Raw genomic sequence first — 22,045 nt, forward strand, 5'->3', positions numbered from 1 at the left:
CAAGAGATCGAGACCATCTTGGTCAACATGGTGAAACCTCATCTCTACTAAAAATACAAAAAATTAGCTGGGCATGGTGGCGCGTGCCTGTAATCCCAGCTACTCAGGAGGCTGAGGCAGGAGAATTGCCTGAACCCAGGAGGCGGAGGTTGCGGTGAGCCGAGATCATGCCATTGCACTCCAGCCTGGGTACCAAGAGCAAAACTCCGTCTCAAAAAAAAAAAGAAAGAAAAGAAAAAAAAATAGAAAATCTGATGAAAGTATAATATTCATCTAAAAAGCATATTCATATAAAATATGAGACTGATAATACTCTAATATTAGTGATACATGCATAGACAGAAAAACTATAAATGTGGGTAGGAAAACATGTGCCACATAAGTTGAGACAGAGATCACCTCCGGAGGGACTGGAGGGTGTTGTGACTGGGGAGGGACATGTGAGGGGCTTCAGTGGTGCTGGTGGTGCTCTGTTTCTTCATCTGTGTGATTTTACATGTGTGTAAATATTTGCGTATAGTACAAGGTTTCTATTGAAATTTTAGTTTTTTATTGTGGGATGCTGTCCAGTGCATTCTACCATATTTAGCAGCATCTTTGGTCTCTACCCACTAGATGCCAGTAACATTTCATCCACTTCAAGTTCTGACAACCAAAATATCAGCAGACATTGCCAAATGTCCCCTGGGGAACAAGGTCACCTCCCACTCTTCCATGAGACCCACTGGTGTTCTCTAATGAAAATCTCTAATATAATCCAAGAATGGTTGTTACTCATTCACAATAGCCAACATGATTTTTACTTGAGCCTACCATATTTTAGCATAAGTGAAAAGTAGTAGGACATTTCTGTAGTTTGTCACAGGAGCATTTGCTGCTGCTTCTGCAAATCCTAGCTTTGAGATTGCTTTCATTTCCCAGTTCCTTTATTCAGTGATAGTTTTACAGGCCACTAGTTAATGGGAGAAGAATTTTTAATCACCTTCAAAGATTTGATGAAAATTTTCCCTGTGCATGACATAAAATAAGACCAATATAGAAAGTTCTTCTATTTTCAAATCAAACATTTTAAAACTAGCCTAATATTCCTGGCCCTTTGGTCTAGGAAAACACTGTTTTTAAGTTAGTTAGACTTATATTCTCTTTTACTGATTAAAAAAAGATAGAAGCTGAAAACTTGACAACACAGTGCATGTTTTGTATTACAGATGTTTTAAAGCACATTGTCTTTCATGTAAGTGCATTTTGAAAAAAAAAATAATGTTATGATTCATTAGGGTTTAGGCAGTGCCGTAAATCTGCCATGGAACATAGGAAAAGCGTCATTTAGTTATGTTGGAAAGAGGATCATTGCCACAGCCCAACCACCTGTACTAAATTGAGTTATTTAAAAACTCAAAGGGTGTGTGTGTGTGTGTGAGTGCGCGTGCAGCAATATACGCAAGCAGCGACACCAGTAACATTTAATGCAGCAAAATAATTCACTTGATAACACGTGTGTTCTTTAGTTATGTTTTTTTTAAAAAAAGATGTTAAAGAAATAAATTTAGTCAGTGCCTAAAAGCATAGGATTGGGTGAAGTGTAGAATTTTTAAATGAGTCTAGTGTGCTATTTTTAAAGTTGATATATATGCAATATATACAATCCTCTCTATATTCATATATTTTATAAATGTATTTTAGAGTTTTTAGTTTATCCCATTAACATTTAGAATAAGTAAAGAGTAAGTATTTTGTTAAGTGGTAGTATACTATTCTCAGTGTTTACAGTGTGGTGCTGGAATTATCTTGTACTAGCTTGCAAGAACCAATTGATAAGCTTTAAAAATTTTACTAGCTAGTGGATACCAAGTTGGTAGTCTGAAAGCAGTCATAGCGGGAATACTCAAACAACAAATCAGGGCTCCCCAGCCTCAGGAACATGCATTGTCAAGCATTTGACAGCATGCCACTGGTGCTTAGACTAAATGGTGTCATATAGACTCTGTTCTACTATATTTAGAAGTTTAAAGTATATTTATGCTTTTGTGGTAAAATTTGCTAATGATTTATGTGAAATATGGACTTGTAGTTACCTTTTAGTTCTGCTTTCTCTTACAGAATCCATCTTCATTGCTTTCCCAGCTTCTCTCAAGAACATAAAAATTACTGCCTCAAAATTTTACATGAAGACAAAGGGAGAGCAGCTTGAAATAGGGAAAAGATACTAAGTTAGAAATATAAAATTACCTTTATTAAATGATGAACTATTGTTTTCTACCTTCAGTGAAATATAAACAAAACGAAGTTTAAAAATACGTGATATAAGTACATTAAATGATATTTGGTTCAAATATCAATAAATGTTTTCTAAAATGAGATCTGTAAAGTAAAGTGAATTCTTGGTAGACATATAAGAACCACGGTTTAGTTAATGTTTTGCTGCCTTGCAGCAAAGCAGTAAACACAATGGATATCTTTGTTCCTTTCCAGTTTCTTCTCTTCAGTAAAAATAAATCTTAACTAAATTCATTAAGTACATAAATACAGTTCCTGATTTCCCAGTCTCCAAACGTCAAAAGACAAGAACAGATATATTTTCATCATAAATATTATTTGGTTGTTTGTTTTTTGTTTTCAGATTGAGAGTTAAACTTTAAGGTTCTTATATTTTCTTATCAGGCCATTTTCCCCACTTGAAATTTTCTCTGCCTGTCATTTTTACCTGTTAGTTACCTACTGATAAAAAAAAAAACAAAAAAAAAAAAACTTCAGCCAAATTAAGTTTAAAGGAGTTTAATTGAGCAATGAACTAACCGTGAATCCTGCAGCCCCCAGAATCACAGAAGATTCATAGAGACTCCAGCATAGCCATGTAATGGAAGAAGATTTATAGACAAGAAAAGGGAAGTGACATGCAGAGATCAGCAGTGAGGTACAGAAACAGCTGAATTGGTTACAGTTTGCCATTTGCCTTATTTCAACACAGTCTGAACACTTAGCAGTCTATGAGTGGTTGAAGTATGGCTGCTGGAATTGGCCAAGACTCAGTTATAGGCACATACTCTTAAGTTAGGTTTTCAGTCTTGTCTGACTATTAAGCTAGGTTGCATTTCATCCATGAGGACTCAAATGTAGAAGTATGGAGTCCTTCTCAGGCCATATTTAGTTTGCTTTAATGATTCCTCCTTTTGGTCATTTTCCCGATTTTGAGAGAATGAGCAAAACCTTAGCTATTGACGTCACTAACACCATGGTAAATGTATTCATATGGTCTTGAAACCCACGGGGAAACAGTAGAACAGTGGATTTTCTAAGGAGGGAACAAGGACTGAGTAGAGGATACATCTTTTTGCTGGAATGTTCTGTTTATAGGAGAAAAACAAAAACTGATCTGTTCTAGGATCTATTTCCTTAAATCCTTAGTTTGATTATGTCACGTTTAGCACAAGTGACTCCATTTTATTTTGGTTTGCTCTATTGGGGCCTAGTGCATGAGCTCACTCCAAAACAATGGCTTTCTATAATTTTGTTTTTAAAAACTTCCCCTTTTTTGAGCAGGTTCTCACTTAGGTGAGAGTGTGACCACAATGCAGGCCTTAGTGCCACTCTCAGTTACCATCATTTTGGGTTTCCAGTCTCAGCATGTCATTCATAGGTTATGGTGTCCTCTTTCACCTTTTGCCATTTCAGTTGAAGAAAGACCATTTGACATTCTAGAGATAGCTGCATGCAAACATTTGAAACCTTTGAAGGAATACAGCACACTAGGGAGACTATAACTATGACTATCAGGAGGATAATAGCAATAGTTTGGAGTATGCGCCTTATCCAGGGTCCCTATAAACCACAGCACCTAAAATTAAATAGATTAAAGAAAGAGCTAGATGAAGAGTCTACTCACATGATTATGTGGTCTTTTCATTAATCTCCTAGAACTGAAGTTTTAGAATTGACATTTGTTGTATTTCTCACCGGCCGCAAGTGTCAGCAGCTGCACAGATAGTTTTCTGTTTAGCCAATTCTGTCACTTAGTATAACTTTCAAAAGAGAATGTGAAGTCTGTTGTGTAACCATAGCCTTTACAGTAGAATCTGCTATAGAGCCTGTTATGAGGGATACATTTTTAGTTATTGCCTCTTTTAGTACAAAATCATGGAAACAGGACCTAACAAATGATGACTTGCTAGAAGAGCAGAGGTCTCCTGACAATGTTCTTTTTAACTCATGATGTGGGTTAATAAGAGTTTTCACTGTTTATGAGGTAACATATGTACCGTAAAACTTTCTCACCTACAACAGGTCTTCATTTTTTATCTACCAAGGTAAAAGGTTATTCATGGATAAGGCTGGCTGTAAAATCCCTCACAAATAAAAGTATAGTTCTGATCATTTCACCTGGTTTGGCTTTGCTTGATTTTTTTTTTTTTAATTGTGTGGCAAATTTCCTAAAGTCCTTTTATAGCTTCAGTTTTTCATATGTTACATAGAAAGGCTTTGCCCACTAGATGGTTACATAATTATTTTCCAAACACTTTTCCAAGAGCATTTTAAATTTTGTGCTCTTCATTAGTGGATCTAGGACTTATTTTGGACATAGATTAATGTAGAGATATACTTTTTTTTCCCACTGATTAAGGAGAAATTGTTCTAACACCATTGTATATTAGTCTAACTTCTCCCACTGGTTTGAAATGTCATGTGTGGACATTATTATATTTATCAATATTTAGTTCCCATGGCAGACCATCTTTCCTTTCTGTTAGGCGAGGTCTTATGATTAGTTCTTGCCAATGGCCTATGAGCTGGATTGGTAGGTGTTACTTGTGGACTAAGAAAGCAAAAAGCTTCTTGTAGCGTTTATATTTCTCTTTTCTTACTATGTGCATGGAAAAGGTTTCCTGTTGAGACAGCAGAGATACAAGACTAAGCAATGTGTATTGTGTAGACCCTGCGCAAGGTATAGCTTCTCTGGAGAGTCTGTTAGTTCCAAGGTCAATTTTGCATGCAAGAGAAATTAGCTTTTTGAGTTAAGCCTCTGAGATTTTAGGGATTTTTTTTTAACTGCTGCCTAAGTCTATCTTATCCTGACTAATATATGACTTTTAACATATATAAATACCCATAAACATATGACTATTTTTTTGGGTTTTGTTTTTTGAGTCTTCATTCTGAACCATTTATTTATTTGCTTCTTCTCATGCCAATATTTCCCTTTAATTGTACTTTATAGTAACTTTATAGCAGATTTTAATACTTAAGAGGGCCAAGACCTACATCATTATTTGTTTTCAAAATCCTGTTGGCTGGTCTCAGGCATTAATTTTTAAGGTTAATTTTTATAATTCTATAGAAGATAACTTGGTGAAATTTGCAATGGTATTGCATTAGCTTTTTTCCTGTCTTGTATACTTCTATTAGTTTTTTAAAACATAGGGTTTTTTAAAAAGCTATTGAATGAGATCTTTGTCTATATTACATTTTAAAATTAATTCTAAGCAGTGTAGAGGAAAATAATTGATTTGTATGTTTCTCTTGCATGCAACTGCTCTTTTCCTCAGCTCATTCATTAGTTCTGAAAATAATTAGTTATTTTCTTGCACCATGACATTGTCCTGGGGTTATTTCTTAGAGGCTTATCATGTCTTCTGGATGTGTCTCTAGGTACAAGCCTGGGTGCAATTCAGCGTACTTTCATCATTCATGATCTCTTCTATCATCTGGTTCTAGGAAATATTACTGTGTCCTATTTAAATTCTCCATTCTACCTCTTGTTCCTGTAAGGCATTTAGCAAATCTGTTTGTGTAATTAAATTTTTGTACTATTATTACTTTATGGACTAATTTTACAGCATTGCTTAACTTATTTAATATTTCCATACTCGTTTTACCATCTTCAATAGGAAAACCTTTGTATATTATAATTATACCCTATTAATATAGGGCTTGTAATCTGAATACAATCTTCTTATCTCTCACTGATTATCCTGCTAATATCAAGTCCTGACTTACCAGTTTTATCAAAGGCACTGTCTATAGCTGTGTATTAAAATTTTCTATCATTAGAATATGAGCTTTGTCCTTCTTGGTAAATTGTTTCCCTACATCCATTATTCAGGGGTAAAATAGATGTGTTTACATACATCTCAGCATATGCTTTTGAATCTTTTTTTAATAAGCCTAACAAAAATTCTGTAACATTTGATGAGCACTTAAATACCAAGGCATCAGGCTTGAGAATCATTTTACAGAAGGTAAAAAGGGAGAGAAAGTTCCTACTCTGCTCTCTGAAAATACTACCTCCCCTCCGAAATAAAGAACTCTCAGATGCTCATACATAAGTAGTCAAAGAAAACAGTGAGTTAGTCAAAACAGGCTAGATTATGCTTCAGTGACAATTCCAAATTTTCAGAGCGGTCTTTTGATAAAGTAAGTATGGCTGTAATTCATTTTGTTGCTTCTTATTAAAGGGTAGTCTAATTCCTCTTCCGTTTAGTCTGGGGTGTCCTTCAGGGCCTTGACTAATAGAATGAGGTAGAAATGCCATTCTCAGACCTCTGGAGCAATGCAGTTTCCACCTGACCTTCTGGGAACTCTTGCTCTAGAGAAATTAAGTATGACAGACTTTAAACTGCCATGCTGAAGGAAGCCGAAGCTAGCCACATAGAGAGAATGCATGGGTAAGAGCAATGCCTGTAGAGTCCCCAGCTGTCCCAGCCAGCCTGCAGTAAGAGCCAGAAGTGAGTGAAAGGGACTTTAACTAATTCTGGCCTCGGTCTCCAGGTGTCTGCCACCATATAAAGGAATACAAGCAAATATAGCCCAGCTGAGCTCTGTATCCCCCAAAACCATGAGAGGTGAGTTTTGGGGTGGTTGGTTAGGCAGCAATACTTAACCTGAAAAGTCTATCATAGTGAAAATTTATTTCTTGCCTATGTAAAATCCTTTTTTTTTTTTTTTTTTTTTTGTGAGACAGAATCTCGCTCTGTTGCCAGGCACCAGGCTGGAGTGCAGTGGTGCGATCTCGGCTCACTGCAACCTCCGCCTCCCGGGTTCAAGCAATACTCTTGCCTCAGCCTCCCAGGTAGCTGGGACTACAGGCGCGTGCCACCACGCCCAGCTAATTTTTTTTGTATTTTTAGTAGAGACCGGGTTTCATCATGTTGGCCAGGATGATCTCGATCTCTTGACCTTGTGATCCACCCGCCTTGGCCTCCCAAAGTGCTGGGATTACAGGCTTGAGCCACCGCGCCCGGCCATAAAATACTTTTAAGAATCCAGGGAACCACCCAGTTCTACTATTTTCCATGAGGCAGCTCAACAATTCAGGCTGCTCTGGTTTTGTAGACTTTTAGATCATGATCTTGTCTCTAAAATTTCCACAGCAGGAGAACAGCACACTGGGACATTCTGTGCTGGTGATTAAATGCTTCAGCTTGGAAATGACACATACCCACCCCTTCCATTCGTAGCCCATTGGCCAGAACTGTTCATATAAATATGCCTAGCTTCTGATGGGTGTAGGAGCATACTCCTCTGTGGGGTAGGGAAAGAGAGGGAGCTAGATATGCATCTACCACACTTTCCCTCTCTCTCCTGCTAATGATGTTACCTCATCAGAGTCCTAGGAATTCCTTTGCTTACCAGGAACCACATATTTTTGTGTAACCAAAGCTGTCTTGCAGTGCCACCATTACTCTGGGGACAAAAGCCCTTTCTCCTAGTACCAGGTACCAATATTCTTAAAACTGTAAATCTATGTTTTAAACATGAACATGGATCACATACTGGCCTAGATATCAATTACAGCATAACAAATTGCCCCAAATCTTAGTGGCTTGATATTATATAACAACATTGATTAGCTCAGTTTCTGTGGGTGGAGGTCCCAGCTAAGCTAAGCTGTGCCCCTGGGTTCTGGGTCATTTATAAGGCTTATTTGTCTCAAGAGCACTGGTGACAGATTTGCTTCTAGGTCACTCATGTGGTTGTTTGAAGATCCAGTTATTTGAGGGCTGTTGGGCTGAGGTGTCAGTTCCTCAGGCTGCAGACCTCCCTTGGTTCCTTGTCACGTGGAGCTCTCCACACAGAGTCACAGAGTGAGCATGCAAGAGGAAAAGAAGTTTCCAGCAAGACAGAAGTTGCAGGTTTTTGTAACCTTATCACAGAAGTGATAACCCATCAGTTTTCTCATCTTCTGTTAGAAGTGAGTCATCAGTTCCAACCCACACTCAAGAGAGCAGAATCACACAAGGGGCTGAATACCCGGAGGGAGAGATCTCAGGAGCAGTGTCAGAAGCTGCCTATCCCAAGGACACCTATGGGATGGGTACTCTGCAATACAGGGAACACAAAGATACATAAGGTAAAGCCCTTGACCTTGAAGAGTTTTTAAGAGTGGTTGGAGGAGTGAGGGAAGAGGGTGATAACTACATATATTTGCATTATACTATGAAAGGTATGTGGTGAAGTTATTGTATTAGTCTATTTTCACACTGTTGATAAAGACATACCTGAGACTGGGTAATTTATACAGGAAAAAGCGTTTATTGGACTTACAGTTCCACATGGCTGGGGAAGCCTCATAATCATGGTGGAAGGCAAGGAGGAGCAAGTTATGTCTTACATGGATGGCAGCAGACCAAAAGAGAGAGAACTTGTAAACAGGGAAATTTGTGTTGAAACCATCAGATCTCCTGAGACTTATTCACTATCACAAAATAGCACAGAAAGACCTGCCCCCATGACTCAATTGTCTCCCATGGGGTTCCTCCCATAACATGTGGGGATTATGGAAGCTACAAAGTGAGATTTGGATGGAGACACAGAGCCAAACCATGTCAGTTACACAGAAGAGCAACTGGATCTGAGAAGAGACAGCAGCTCACTCTGCATGAGCTATCAGAGGTACAGTGTGGGCTACATGATAGAGACTGAATGATTCACTGGACAACAGAAGAAGAGTGTTCTAAGCAGAACATAGGGGCAAGGAGACACTGAAATACACAATGTGCTTTGGGAATGGGGAGCAGCTTTGTGTTACTAGGACACGGAATTGTGGGAACAGTAAAATGTAAAGTGGGCAAAACTGAAGCTGGACCGTGAAAGTCATTGTGTATCACACTAAGTGAATTTGACTTTACGAAAAATAGAGACATTACAGCATATTGTTTTCTCCAAATGATGATATTAATGTTGGCAATATTGTTGTGGCAAAAACTGCAATTATGTTTGCACCAACTGCAATTATGTTTGCACCATAAGCTTTTTGAGTCAGCGTATTATTCGTATCTAATATAATCTTTACAGACACCTTTTTGGACCAGGTTCTATTACTACCTGCATTTTAACACAACTTTGGTGTTAACTAGTTTTAGCCCCAAATCACATAGCTAGGAAGTGTCAGGGCTGAGATGCCAATCATAGTCTGACAGCAACAGCTCCCTTACCCTGGTCTGTGACTCCTCACCACAAGGTCACTCCCACACTTTCGTGCTACCATCCTTAGTCAGAAGGCCAAAAAATGCAATCCTTAAACACACAACTTTTGTTAAAAATAGGAAGTGCTTCCGTAACGGCTGTCTTTTGTGCTGCAGATGCTCTTTCTTTTTAGCTTTTCATTTTGTAAATTTTCTAACATATGCACGGGTAGGTAAAAATAGCAAAATGAACTTAGTTTCAACACTGACTGACATTGCACCACTTACCTTTCACCTATCTTCCCTCCATTTCCTACACTTTATTTCTGGAGTATTGTAAAACAAATTCTAGACATCATGTTACTTCATCCATAAATATCTCACTATCTATAAGCAATAAAGACCTTTAAAATATAGTTATCACATCTTTACACCTTCAGCAAAGTTCATAATAATTCTTTAATATCAGATGCTATTTTTAAGAACTTTTTAAACCAATTATATATTCGATACAAAAAAGTTGCACTTAAAGTGATAGAATGATAGAATTCCTGTTTATGAATCATTGCTTTTTACAAGCACAGTAAAATGTTCTCCATCGAGTTTATGGGATTGATGTGTATGTACTTAGTAACAGTAAGTCTTAGTAGTATTCATTACAAAAACATTTTCTTAAATTCCAATAGTTTGTAAACCCTTGAGTGTTTTATTTTAATGATAAGGGCTGGGTCCACATAGCTTTTAGCTAATACTAATTAATACATAATCCTGACTAGATCTTCTCTTCAGGCAAAATTAATTTTCCCCTCCTATAAGTACTGACTGAAGTTTGCTCTCATGTGCCCTGAAGTACTTTTAGTCACATAGCTTGTCTTTGTTTTAAGCCCAGGGCAGAAACCACATCCTTTTCATGATCTATTAACAACATTACCGAGGTTCATGGTTTGCACACCTAGTAAACACATACAAAGCACCCTTTGAGAAAGCTTCTTGAACCTCTAATTACAATCCAGTCTTACATACTAATGGTGTGGTGGTCCCAAGGTACAGATTCATCTAATGTGACCTGGAAGGAAAATTGGAAATCACTTAAGGCTACCCTCATTTTAGATCTGACAAAACTGTAGCCGAGAGAAACGTGAGGTCCATTTTACTGCAGGTGGCAATAGTCTTAACTGACTCATTTATTGGTTAAAAACTCATGTTTTTAAGAGTTTCTATAAAATTAACATTATTTTTGTAAAAAACAAACAAACAATGCAAGTGCATAGCCTAGTTTCATCAAATCCTCAATTAGTGATGCTTCAATATACACATGCAGAGAGTACTTAAATTTTCCTCTCTCTTCAGCAAGAGATGCTCACCACGTCCCTCCATTTTTCATTAAACATAACGTGTACTTTGCAGTCCGCTGCTTTTATTTTTGCTGTCATTGAAGGGGACATTTTTGCTGTGATTTGGGGATTTAAAAATTACTGGCCATGTTTCCCTTTAGAGAAGCCCACACGTGCCAACCCTGCCTTTACTGGAGCCTTAGCAGCAGCAGTGCATGTTCTAACTTAGGCAACATTGGGTCATCTGTTTATTGTCAGCTTGGCGGTCAGAAGAAAGGGCGGCGGTTGCCGAAGCAACCGACACCCCGGGCAACGGCAAGTGGGGGCGGGAGGGGGCGTGGCCGCGACGGGCAAGCAACGACAGGAGGAGGCGTCCGCCGCGGCTTTGCGAGCACAGCCCGTCTGCGCGGCCGGGCGGAGGCGGGGTGGCCCCAGCGTCTCCCGCTGCCTTGAAAAACCAGGGCGGATAAGCGAGGCTGCGGGCCCGGGCGCTGCCTTTCCCCACTCCCGGCCGAGGAGCCTCGCTCGGCGCCCAACATGGCGGGTGGACGCTGCGGCTTGCAGTTAACGGCGCTCCTGGCTGCCTGGGTCGCCGCGGCGGCGGCTACGGCAGGCCCCGATCAGGCCGCGCTGCCGGCAGAGCAGAGCCGGGTCCAGCCCATGACCGCTTCCAACTGGACGCTGGTGATGGAGGGCGAGTGGATGCTGAAATTGTGAGTGTGCCCGCCCCGCACGCCGCAGTGTCCTCGGGCGTCACCCTCCCAAGCTCGCGCGGTCCGCTAGCGATCTCGCATTGCCGCTTGGGGTCCACCTAAAACCCTGGACCCGCCCTGCCATCAACCTGAGGCGCCGGGACTGGGCCGCTCGCGATCCCGCAATGCCACTGGGCATTTGGGGGCCCCGGACCCGCGTTGCCAAAAACCTGCGGTGCTGGTGCCGGGGCCGGGCCGCTTGCGCCGCGCATGCGCGCCCAGCCCTCGCAGTGACAGCCGAGTGCAGAGCGTCCCCTTGCTTTGAGGGAAGGTGTTTTGGGGATGGAGTGGGCTTCCCAAAGGGAGGAGAGGGGAAGGGAGAAAATCTGCAAGCAAACAGTGTGGTTTTAGATATAGGTATGCATTGGAAGAGAAAGCACAGTCATTCACTGACATCCATGTGCAGTACGAATACATAGCACAGGCTAGTTAAGTTACCTGTTGAAGGAATTGCAGCACGGTGAAGGCAGGCCGTTTGTATCATAGTCTTCCGTTTGAAGACCTTGAGATGTCATTGTGAAAATAAAACACAAACGTGGATGCCTTTTCAGTTTTACAGTAAGATTTCAAATAAATGTTTATTTTTTAATAACTTTTAAAGGTAGGACTTTCTGGGTAATATAATAATTGTGCTTCTGTCATAAAGAAAAGAATATACACATTACCCCTTTTAACAACAGAGGTAAATTTTGGATGGTGCCTTTTCTTTCAGGAGAAAACTATACTTTTGAGTTAGGAGAAAGAAAGGGATTTGTTGATCATAGTTTAAACTTCTAACAGGAAGTGACCATTTGAAAGAAGGCTTGCAGTGAACGGTGGACAGATGTCTGAATGGGCTTGAGACCATCATGGTGGGCTTGCAGGGAATGAAGAATGTCCGGGTGGTTTCAGGCAATCTGTATACTACTATTCAATGTTTATTTTATGCTGAGGACGCAAACACAGATTGGATCTTTCCTTTATCCAAGACCATGTTTTGATTCTTTCAATTTAGATTGCAAGCAAGTGTCTACGGAGTGAAAACCTCAGTGTGAGATCAGAGCCAAAATTTATGTCACACAGCAGATTACCTTGCTCAAAGAACGTAAGGCATATTACCCCTCAAATGTGCATTTACCTCTTGGTCACAAAGAAGGGGAAATTTTAGACCTCAAAATGAAATATCCTTGATATCATAATCAATGGGAGCTGTAGACATGAACAAGTTATTAAAATATTCCACTTAACTATTTTTGGAAGGAGGCGAGGGTATCATATTCTATTTGAGAAACTTTTGAAGTAAGTGGAGCTGTATTAAGACTGCTTTGTAATAATTTTAAGAGTTTTAGATAAACTACATTTTGTCAGCCAATACTACAGAAAGTTCTCTTTTCAGTAGGTGCTTACAAAATGGACTTTTTCCTAGATGTCAGTTTTCAGGGTAAAACTGAGTTTGTGTATGTATGTAAGGAAAGTTAAAACAGAAAGGCCTCCTCATGTTTAATGACATCAACTCCTTTTTGGTTCTTTTTGAAATTGCTGTTTTTTTTTTTTTTCTAATAGAATTAAGAACACTAAAGCTCAATAAGTTTTTAAATGAGTGACAGCCAACAAATCCTATGTTTGGCTATGTTGATGGTTTAAATTTTACTTTTTAATGAATGTATAAACATAGTAATCAATTGCTCTGAGTTTGTCATATATCCAGTTGTATGGGATGTGCTTGGACTGTGATGCAAGATGAGTCTTGTAATCTGGAAGTAAGCGGTGTAGACACAAGGTCATTTTAGTAGAAGTTCTCATTTTATCAAGTGCACTTCAGAATAGGTGACTAGGAAGCAGGGCTGTAAAGGAGAGTTGATCTAAACCATTCCATCCAACTTCTTTTTACGTACTAGAACCCAAGTGCTCATCCTGAATAAATATTTTGGTTCTTACTTATTTGTAATTTTTCTGTATTATTAGGTGATACTCTTCCTCCTTGCTGTGAAAAAAAAAATCCAATACTTAAAATAATATAAAATTCGTTATAGCCTCAATGTCACTATAGGCCTGCTGTCAGTTTCAAAGAATTCATTCAAATAGCCTGTAAGTTACTAGATTTTTTTTTGGATGTATATAACAGAGAAAAACAAAATGTTATTAGCTTAATGTTAACACTTTATTCACATGAACTGGTCATACATAAATGGAAATTGTTAGGAGTTCAAAGATGTAGTTCTTTAAAGAAACAGATTGAGAAGCTTTCTGCTAATATCAAAATGTATTTATTACTTTGAATGACAGTTCTTTATTTGTTCTTTTGCTTATATGCTCTTTTTCTCCTGAGAATTTTTTCTTTTATATCCCATGTCATACAGATCCCCTCTAATGTAATTTCTGGTTATGTTGGCATAGACAATTTATTCTTAAGAATCTAGCAGTATTTGGCACCTCTAAGACATAAAAAGCCCCTATTATGAAATTAAATTTGGTTATATTTTCTTTGTCTTTCCAACAGTCAATTTTTGGATTCTTGCAATTGAATTTAGTGTGTTTAAAATGTATCAGTTAAAAGTATATTTGCAGTAATTCACCATTTCTATTCTGATGCTTTTAGAAATCTGAAAAGTTCCTCCATTACTACATGCGTTTTCTTTAATGCTATGGATTTGTTGTATACTCGTTTGCCCTTTTTCTGAATTAGGAAAAATGATCTAATCTTTAAATTACTTTCTGATGCATGCTTTTCTCTATTTCTATTGCTTTATACTACTCCTCATTCAGTTCCTTTGCAACTTTTTCTACTTTCAACACTTCCTTGGCTCTCATTATGTCAGTCCTGGAGAAAATGACTTTTGTTCTTTTGAAACACAGAAGTATGTAATATGATACATTCTGGTGGCTTTTTCCGCCCAGAAGAAATAGTCAAGTGGCTTAATTTTGATCTTCAAACTGATACTCAGAGGAAAAGTATGTCTTTGGGTTAATTTACCTCTGCAAAGCATATAAATCTTTATAAATTATTGCCTTTTCTGATTTTTGTTCTTGGGATGATCATGTTTCAAAATTAAAATTAAACACCTGGTGATAGATCAAAGCTTTGTTTATTTCTGTAGGTCTTCTGGGTTTTAGTATTGTCTTTCCAGTCTTCCTTTATACCTGGAGAGAATATGTTGAACATCATTGCCTTAGCTTGCCCATGTCAAATAGTTACAATTTTTTGCATTTTAATAGATTGCCTTGAGGTCTTGATGGAATGTTTGAGAGAGAGTCATTAAATGTTTCTATGTCAGGTTCAGTGTTGGGGACCTGGAAAGGTAAAGAAGAATGAGGTTTCCAAGAGATTGGCCTACTGTGCTCTGAAGGAAATATGTTGTATAAGTTATGTTCATTTATTTAGTAAATTTTTCCTGAATGCTTCCTCTGTGTTGGACATTTATCAGTGCTTCCCAACAGGGCACTATTGGCATTTTTGGTGGACGGTTCTTCGGTGTGTGGGGATGGCCCACATGTTGCAGAATCTTTGGCATTCTTGCCCATTATATTGTAGTAGTAGTCTCAGTCATGTGACATCAAAAAATTATAGCTCCCATCCCCTGTGCACACTACTAAATGCTTCTAATTGAAAAGCACTGCTTTAGGTACTGTTATGGGGGTTTAAAAACATGCAAATGTTGGATTTTAGATAGTCTCCACAAAGGGTTTAAAGTCTCATTAAAACTTGTCATACTTATCACTTGCACCTGCCTCCTCCACTTCCTCCTCCTCTTCATCACAATCACACTTAACAGTTACGTTGTTTACATCACATGTTTCAAATACTATTTTTATTTGATCATCCCAGAAATCTAGTGAAGAATTATTATTCCCATTCTTACCGACTAGGGGAGATTAAAAAAAAAAAAAAGACTTAAGCTTTGGCTAATGCCAGATCCTTAGTAAGTAGTGAGCAAGGCTATAACTATAATGCTGGCCTGAGCTTTGCAGGTTTTGATATGCAGTTCCTAGTTCTCATGGGGAGCCTGGAAGAAGGCACAGAACCTGGTGGACTCTTGCTTAGGCCCTCATCTGGCAAGCAACCTGACTCACCTGAGAGGAGACCTTGTTCTTAAAGGATTCAAAGGCCCATCCAAGCTCTTACCATCTCTCTAGTTTCTGCAAGTAAAGAACATTTTAGTATATGCCCATTCTTGACACTGTTCACCACTTAAACAGGTGTCCTGACATCTCAACATGCAGGAAAATTCTATCTCATTATGCTTTGGTTATGTCTAGCAGGGTCCTATCACAAGTAGTAATTATAAATTTATTTATATACTTTTGTACTAGGTCTTTCTTTGACTACCTCTATTATAAGCTTTTAAGTAAAGGAACAAGGTTATTTTTTCCTTCCCTGTTTATCTCCAATGCTTTAATAACTCACAAGTAGTTCATGTTCAAAAAATACTTTGTGACTAGATAAATGAGTGAATAATAGACTAATTGTTCTTTTAATCAGGCATTTCTTGAAGCATATCACTGAAGGAGACGTCTTTATATATCTTCTGAAATCTTAAGGATAATTGCTGTCATCTCCCATGGGGTCCCTAATGGAATATTTATTGTGGTGGCCTAGGACCTTCCTGGCTCTGTTCTAGGTGCAAGTGAGGCAGCAGTCCCTACTTTCATGGAGTGTTAATTCTAGTGAAAATCATGAATTTCACTTTCTCTAGCAGTGTTATGATTTTCATAGAGCTGCTAGTTTTTATGTTTCTCTACCTTTTGTGATAGCATGTTCTAGAAATTATTGTCCAAATAAATAAATTTGAGCATAAGACTTTCAATTCGTGAGTCATTCCACATTTGACAAAAAGAAGAATAACACTTGAGGTACTTAAGGCACCTTTTATTGACATTTTGATTTAGTTTCCTTATTAAGTCGTAGAAAGATGAATCTAGCATACCTCTTTCCTCTTCATTGTTACTGAGTATTCTGAGCATTTTGATCAAAGTAAGTTCTACTAAGTGAAAATTGACTGGATTTGTTTTTGACCGTCTCTTTTCTGCAAGGAAAGAAAAAGTTAGGAGAAAAGAGAGTGTACTGAGAAACACTGGTGAAATTAGAGTCAAAACAGAAGAGTTGTTCTTTATTGGTAAATGAAATTTTATTTACGATAAATTTTTCTTTCTAGGAAATATAAGTCCTTCTCTGAAATATTTAGCATACCTAATGAAATCTTACCCAAATTCAGTAAGTTCATGGAATAAAAGATTCAGGGTCCTTCACCTTAACATCAGGCAGAACCTCAGGCCACTTTGGACATGAATACTAACATGGACAACAGAAGCATGCTGTTGAATTTCATTTCCCAGAAATGGTTAAAAACATTGCCCTGGTATATAAGTTGGTGTAATTAGCCGAGCTTTTTGGCTATCTGGAATATATTTCAAATATCTTTATGAAGTTTACTAATTTTACATACCATTGTGACCTGCAAACAAGTCAACAAAAGTTCAGTAGACAAGATACTGATTTACAGTTTCTATGACTATAATGGAGCTAACTGCTCTTGGAGGCTCTTAAGGATTATGTGTAAGAGACAAAGTTATGGTAGGTCATATCTTTTATAGTTCTTAGGATAAGATTGCCAGTGTGAACTAGTTTGAAATAACTATTAATGAAGATCATGTTCATGTTCTTTTTGATGTTTAATGTATGCATATTTACATAAATTATATATATGTGTGTATGTATATGTACACAGAGTGAGAGAAGAGAATGAAGGTCATATGACTTATCCTTGCATTCATTTTGTCCCTGGAGATATTTTACTTAGTTTCTAAATTTTTGCACAAATTACTGTTCTTTATATACAAAAGAATACTAAAAATGTTAAAAACTGCAGCAACAACGGACCAGTTCCCATGCTAAGGACTCAGAGCTGGCTTATCTCTGCCACTGAAAGAACATCTGGGTGCATTCCAACACAAATCAGCTGTGGTTAAATCTGTGAAATAATGCCATTAACAATGCCACAGACCAGTGAATAGCAGCTGTGTAGAAATGGCATATCTAAAATTACCTCAATGGCATATCTGAGGATGTATTATAATTGTATATCTGAACGTCAGTTTCACCAAAAAAAACTTATGTAATAGCCTATCTAGAGATTAAGGCCTGAGATTTTTTAAATTATGAAATTTGCATGATTTAATAATTACTGATGTAGAAAATGTGCCTCTGACTTATATGCAAAGAGAATCTAGGGAAATAAAGAGGATCTGAAGTTCATTATGTTACACTTCGAGATAGTTTCCTTATTCTTTCCTTATTCTTGTTACTTTCCTATAACTTCTCTCTTTCTCTCTCTGGGTGTTGGTGTAGAGTTTTATATTCCTTGATGATTTTTATCAAAGAAATACCTCTATCTGGGTTCTTGCTCTGAGTGGTCTTAAGCAAGTCTGTATACCTGCTTTGTCTGTTTGGCAGTGAGGCTGTAAGGTCCGATGAGCTAATGCATTGTAAAAATGTCTTGGACCCCAAATAATATTACAGATTTGTATTAATGATTGCTCCTATTAAAGCAGTATGTACGTGCTTCATATTTCATCTAATCTCTCAGTAACCTTTTAAGATGACTACCATAATTATCCCATTTTACAGTTGAGGAAGCTGAGGCATGGAGAGATTATTAACCTGCCCAGAATATCATGGTTAATTCCTGGTTGATCTTTCTGATTGCTCTGGTAGAGCTCTTATCCAATATCATGAAATGCCTGTTGAAATTTACTTAATAATTCAGAATTCCTTTTTTTTCCTAAAGTTTGTCAACTGCCTGAGTCTCATCTGTTACTTGGATATTTAGAAACTACATAAAAAATAACTATTTTCTCAGATGAAGAATATGATTTTCATTAAAGTTGATATACTTCTTTATTCAGCAAATGTTTATTGAACACCTACTGTATATCAAGAATGTATTTTTCCCTGGAAATACAGAGTCACGAATGTTTTACAAAATCCATATTCAAAGATGTCTGCAGATTATTTTGTTATTCCTTTCTTCTGGATCTCAGAATTTGGACAGTGAGCTGTAATGGGAAGATTAATGAGGTTTTAGCATGATCTTGGAATCAGCTATAAAGTAGTCTTTTCTAGAGATGATGAACAACTGTGCTTGCTAAGTCTTGCTGCTTCTGGGGCCTGGCTGGAGAGAGTAATGAATGCTTTGGCTTTGGGTAGGTAGCCAGTTCTCTTCTGGGTTCTGCCTAATTTTCAATACTTTTCTTGAAATAAATGCATTCCTTCTCCTAGTCTTGGCTTTTTAACCCCGAACTCCTCTTTTATAATGTGAAATATCAAAATCTTGCCCAATTTTAGCTTTCTGTTTTTATTTTGTTATTCGGCAAAGTTGGTTTGTGTGTGTAATTGCATTGAATTTTTGAATGGTACTTATTCAACATGCTTTTTGCACAGTTCAAAATTTTGAAGGGATTTGTAAATAGTGACCTGATAGGCACCTTTGAGCCTAAATCTTGTTGGGGGATTTGATCAATTTTTTACTTTTCCCTTACTTTGTTTCCCTTCCTAAGGCATTTTGTGTGTGAGAGTGTTGTATTTTGTTGGCAGGCATTCTTTTCTACTTTCTCTCCCCTGGCCCCTTTCCTCCTTTAATACAAACATAATAGGTGCCACATTTTGCAAAAAACAATTCAGGAATGGAACAAATGAAAAATAAATTGGAGAGCATTGACATTTTAAAAATGCTCAGCCTGCTCATCCACAAGTTGGTATATTTCTCTATTTATTCAAGCCTTTATTATGAAAAATGTTAAACAGACACAAAAATAAGAGTAGTAATAGTGTTTGCCCCAGCGCTTATCTCTGTTCATCTCTGGGTTGTACCATCCACAAGGAGAGGAGGCACCAAATCTCCTTCACAACTGTTGCCTCAGCTTCTACCATAGTGCTTTCTTAGTATTTATTGAATGAAAAATTACTGTAAAAAGTAGAGTTCTGACTTGAAAGCTGAGGTATTTTTAACTGCTGCTAATTTAAGACAGTGTTGGATTAGAGCACACTATAGGTTTAGCCTATAGCTTCTACTTTCTTTTCAGAATGGTCAGAATTGCCATAGATCTTGGAAACATTGTTGAGGATGCTCAAGCAACAGATCTGATCTCTGCCTATCAGATCTGTAGCTTTGATGGATTTGAAACCGGTTTTGCTAGTTTAGGTGCACCCTGTGAAAATTATCCTCCTTTAGTGGGGCACTAAAAAGAGTGCTTCCTCTCAAAAATCAAAAGGTATCTGGAGAGTAACAAAATTGTACTGCTTATGGTTAATAATAGTTGTTATTGGAAATATTCTCAAACTTTGGCCAATTTTTTTTCCTATAGAATTGACATTCATACATTACATCTTGGGGGGAACAATGTGCTTCTGCTTTTCTTTTTCTTTCTTTTTTTTTTTTTTTTGAGACAGAGTTTCGCTCGTTACCCAGGCTGGAGTGTAATGGCGCGATCTCGGCTCACTGCAACTCCGCTTCCTGGGTTCAGGCAATTCTCCTGCCTCAGCCTCCGGAGTAGCTGAGATTACAGGCACGCACCACTATGCCCAGCTAATTCTTTGTATTTTTAGTAGAGATGAGGTTTCACCATGTTGACCAGGATGGTCTCGATCTCTTGACCTCTTGATCAACCCGCCTCGGCCTCCCAAAGTGCTGGGATTACAGGCTTGAGCCACCGCACCCGGCCTGTTTTTCTATATTAAATGACTTTGGAAAAACCTCCTTTTATAATTCTTCTTTTTTAGGAATTTATTTTTTAATTTAAATATTCTATTACTCTAGTTTGTTTTACGGATTTTTTCCCATATGTTTATCAATATAATTCTTATTCTTCTCTTCTAGTTATGCCCCATGGTGTCCATCCTGCCAGCAGACTGATTCAGAATGGGAGACTTTTGCAAAGAATGGTGAAATACTTCAGATCAGTGTGGGGAAGGTAGATGTCATTCAAGAGCCAGGTACCGTAAATGTTGAACATAAACTGCAAAAGTTTAACAACTTTTTATTTTGAGTTTTTTCAAGCGTGTAGAAACATTGAGAGTCTAGGATATTGATTACCCATGAGCTGGACACCTTTAATTAGCAGATTACATTTTTGCATACCTGGGTCTGTCTCTGCATGTGTGTGTTTGCACATATATATTTGCATATATATTTGTTTTTATTTTGCTGAACCATTTGAAAGTAAGTTACAGACATCATGATAATTTACCTTTCAATTCTTTAGCATGTTAAAGCCTTCTTAATTATTTCCCATGTGTCTTTTTTAACAGGTTTTTGACTGAGGACCCAATCATGGTTCATAAATTACATTTGGTTGTAATTTACATCTTTTTACTCTTTCTCAATCGACAGTTATCCCCCATTTTTTAAAATGACATCGATATTCTGAAAAGATCAGGCCAGGATTTTCCTAGGTGTTTCCTTATGGTGACATGTAACTTATAAGAATATTAACCTATATGAGTATTTTCTACAAACTGAGAGTTTAGGTGCATGATTTAGGTTAGACATTTATGGCAAGAATACTTCATAGATGATACTGTGACTTCATATTACAGCATTAGAAGGCACGTGCTGTCACCATTAGTAGTAATGTTAAGCTTGAGCACTTGGTTATGATGATGACACTAAGTATCTCAATTATGAAGAAAGGATCCCACATTGTGATTAGCAAGTAACCTCTGGGATGATTCTTTGGGGTTTTAAGATCCATGTTGCTCTTGTCTGAATCAGTTACTATATTTTACTGTGATTCCAGAAGAGAAAATTTCTAATTCTGTCATTCTGTCTACACTGATTAGCTGTGAATCATATAATTTTTCATAAGAAAGAATGAATCATTTTTACCCCAAGGAGTGGAGAGATATAGAGACTTTTACATTCTGAAAAGATATATACAATAAATTTGTGTTTGCATTCTTTTGTTTTTTGAGACGGAGTCTCACTCTGTCACCCACATTGGAGTGCAGTGGTGCAGTTTTGGCTCACTGCAACCTCTGCCTCCCAGGTTCAAGCAATTCTCCTGCTGCAACCTCCTGAGTAGCTAGGATTACAGGCATCTGCCACCTGGCCCGGCTAATTTTTTTTTTGTACTTTTTTTTTTTTGTAAAGTCAGGGTTTCACCATGTTGGTCAGGCTAGTTTCAAATGCCTGACCTCATGATCTGCCCTCCTCGGCCTCCAAAGTTCTGGGATTACAGACGTTAGCCACTGCACCTGTCGGTGTTTGCAGTTTTAAAATAACTTTATATTATATATAAATTGAGAGGAAAAGTTGGCCTTTTATAATCTAAATCTCCAAAATTTGGCTATTTTCAAATTTTTTTATTTTTATTTTTTTTAATTGCATTTTGGGTTTTGGAGTACATGTGAAGAACATGCAAGATTGTTGCATAGGTACACACATGGCAGTGTGATTTGCTGCCTTCCTCCCCATCACCTATATCTGGCATTTCTCCCCATGCTCTCTCTCCCCAACTCCCCATCCCCCGCTGTCCCTCCCCTATTTCCCCCCAACAGACACCAGTGTGTGATGTTCCCCTCCCTGTG

At 37.9% G+C, this 22,045-nt stretch overlaps 1 protein-coding gene across 1 annotated transcript in view; it reads left to right on the top strand.

Annotated features, from left to right (window-relative positions):
• The first annotated feature begins 11,269 nt into the window (after nt 1-11,269).
• The window catches only part of TMX4 (thioredoxin related transmembrane protein 4), a 43,759-nt gene continuing 32,983 nt past the window's right edge, over nt 11,270-22,045 (top strand). The window contains exons 1-2 of the mRNA XM_012455422.2: nt 11,270-11,445; nt 20,337-20,452. Coding sequence (XP_012310845.1) covers nt 11,270-11,445; nt 20,337-20,452 — 292 coding nt within the window. The remainder of the gene's footprint in view (nt 11,446-20,336; nt 20,453-22,045) is intronic.

This window comes from Aotus nancymaae, unplaced genomic scaffold (genome assembly GCF_030222135.1).
Source record: "Aotus nancymaae isolate 86718 unplaced genomic scaffold, 86718_ANA_hifiasm-v0.15.2.pri h1tg000029l, whole genome shotgun sequence".
Lineage (NCBI taxonomy): Eukaryota > Metazoa > Chordata > Mammalia > Primates > Aotidae > Aotus > Aotus nancymaae.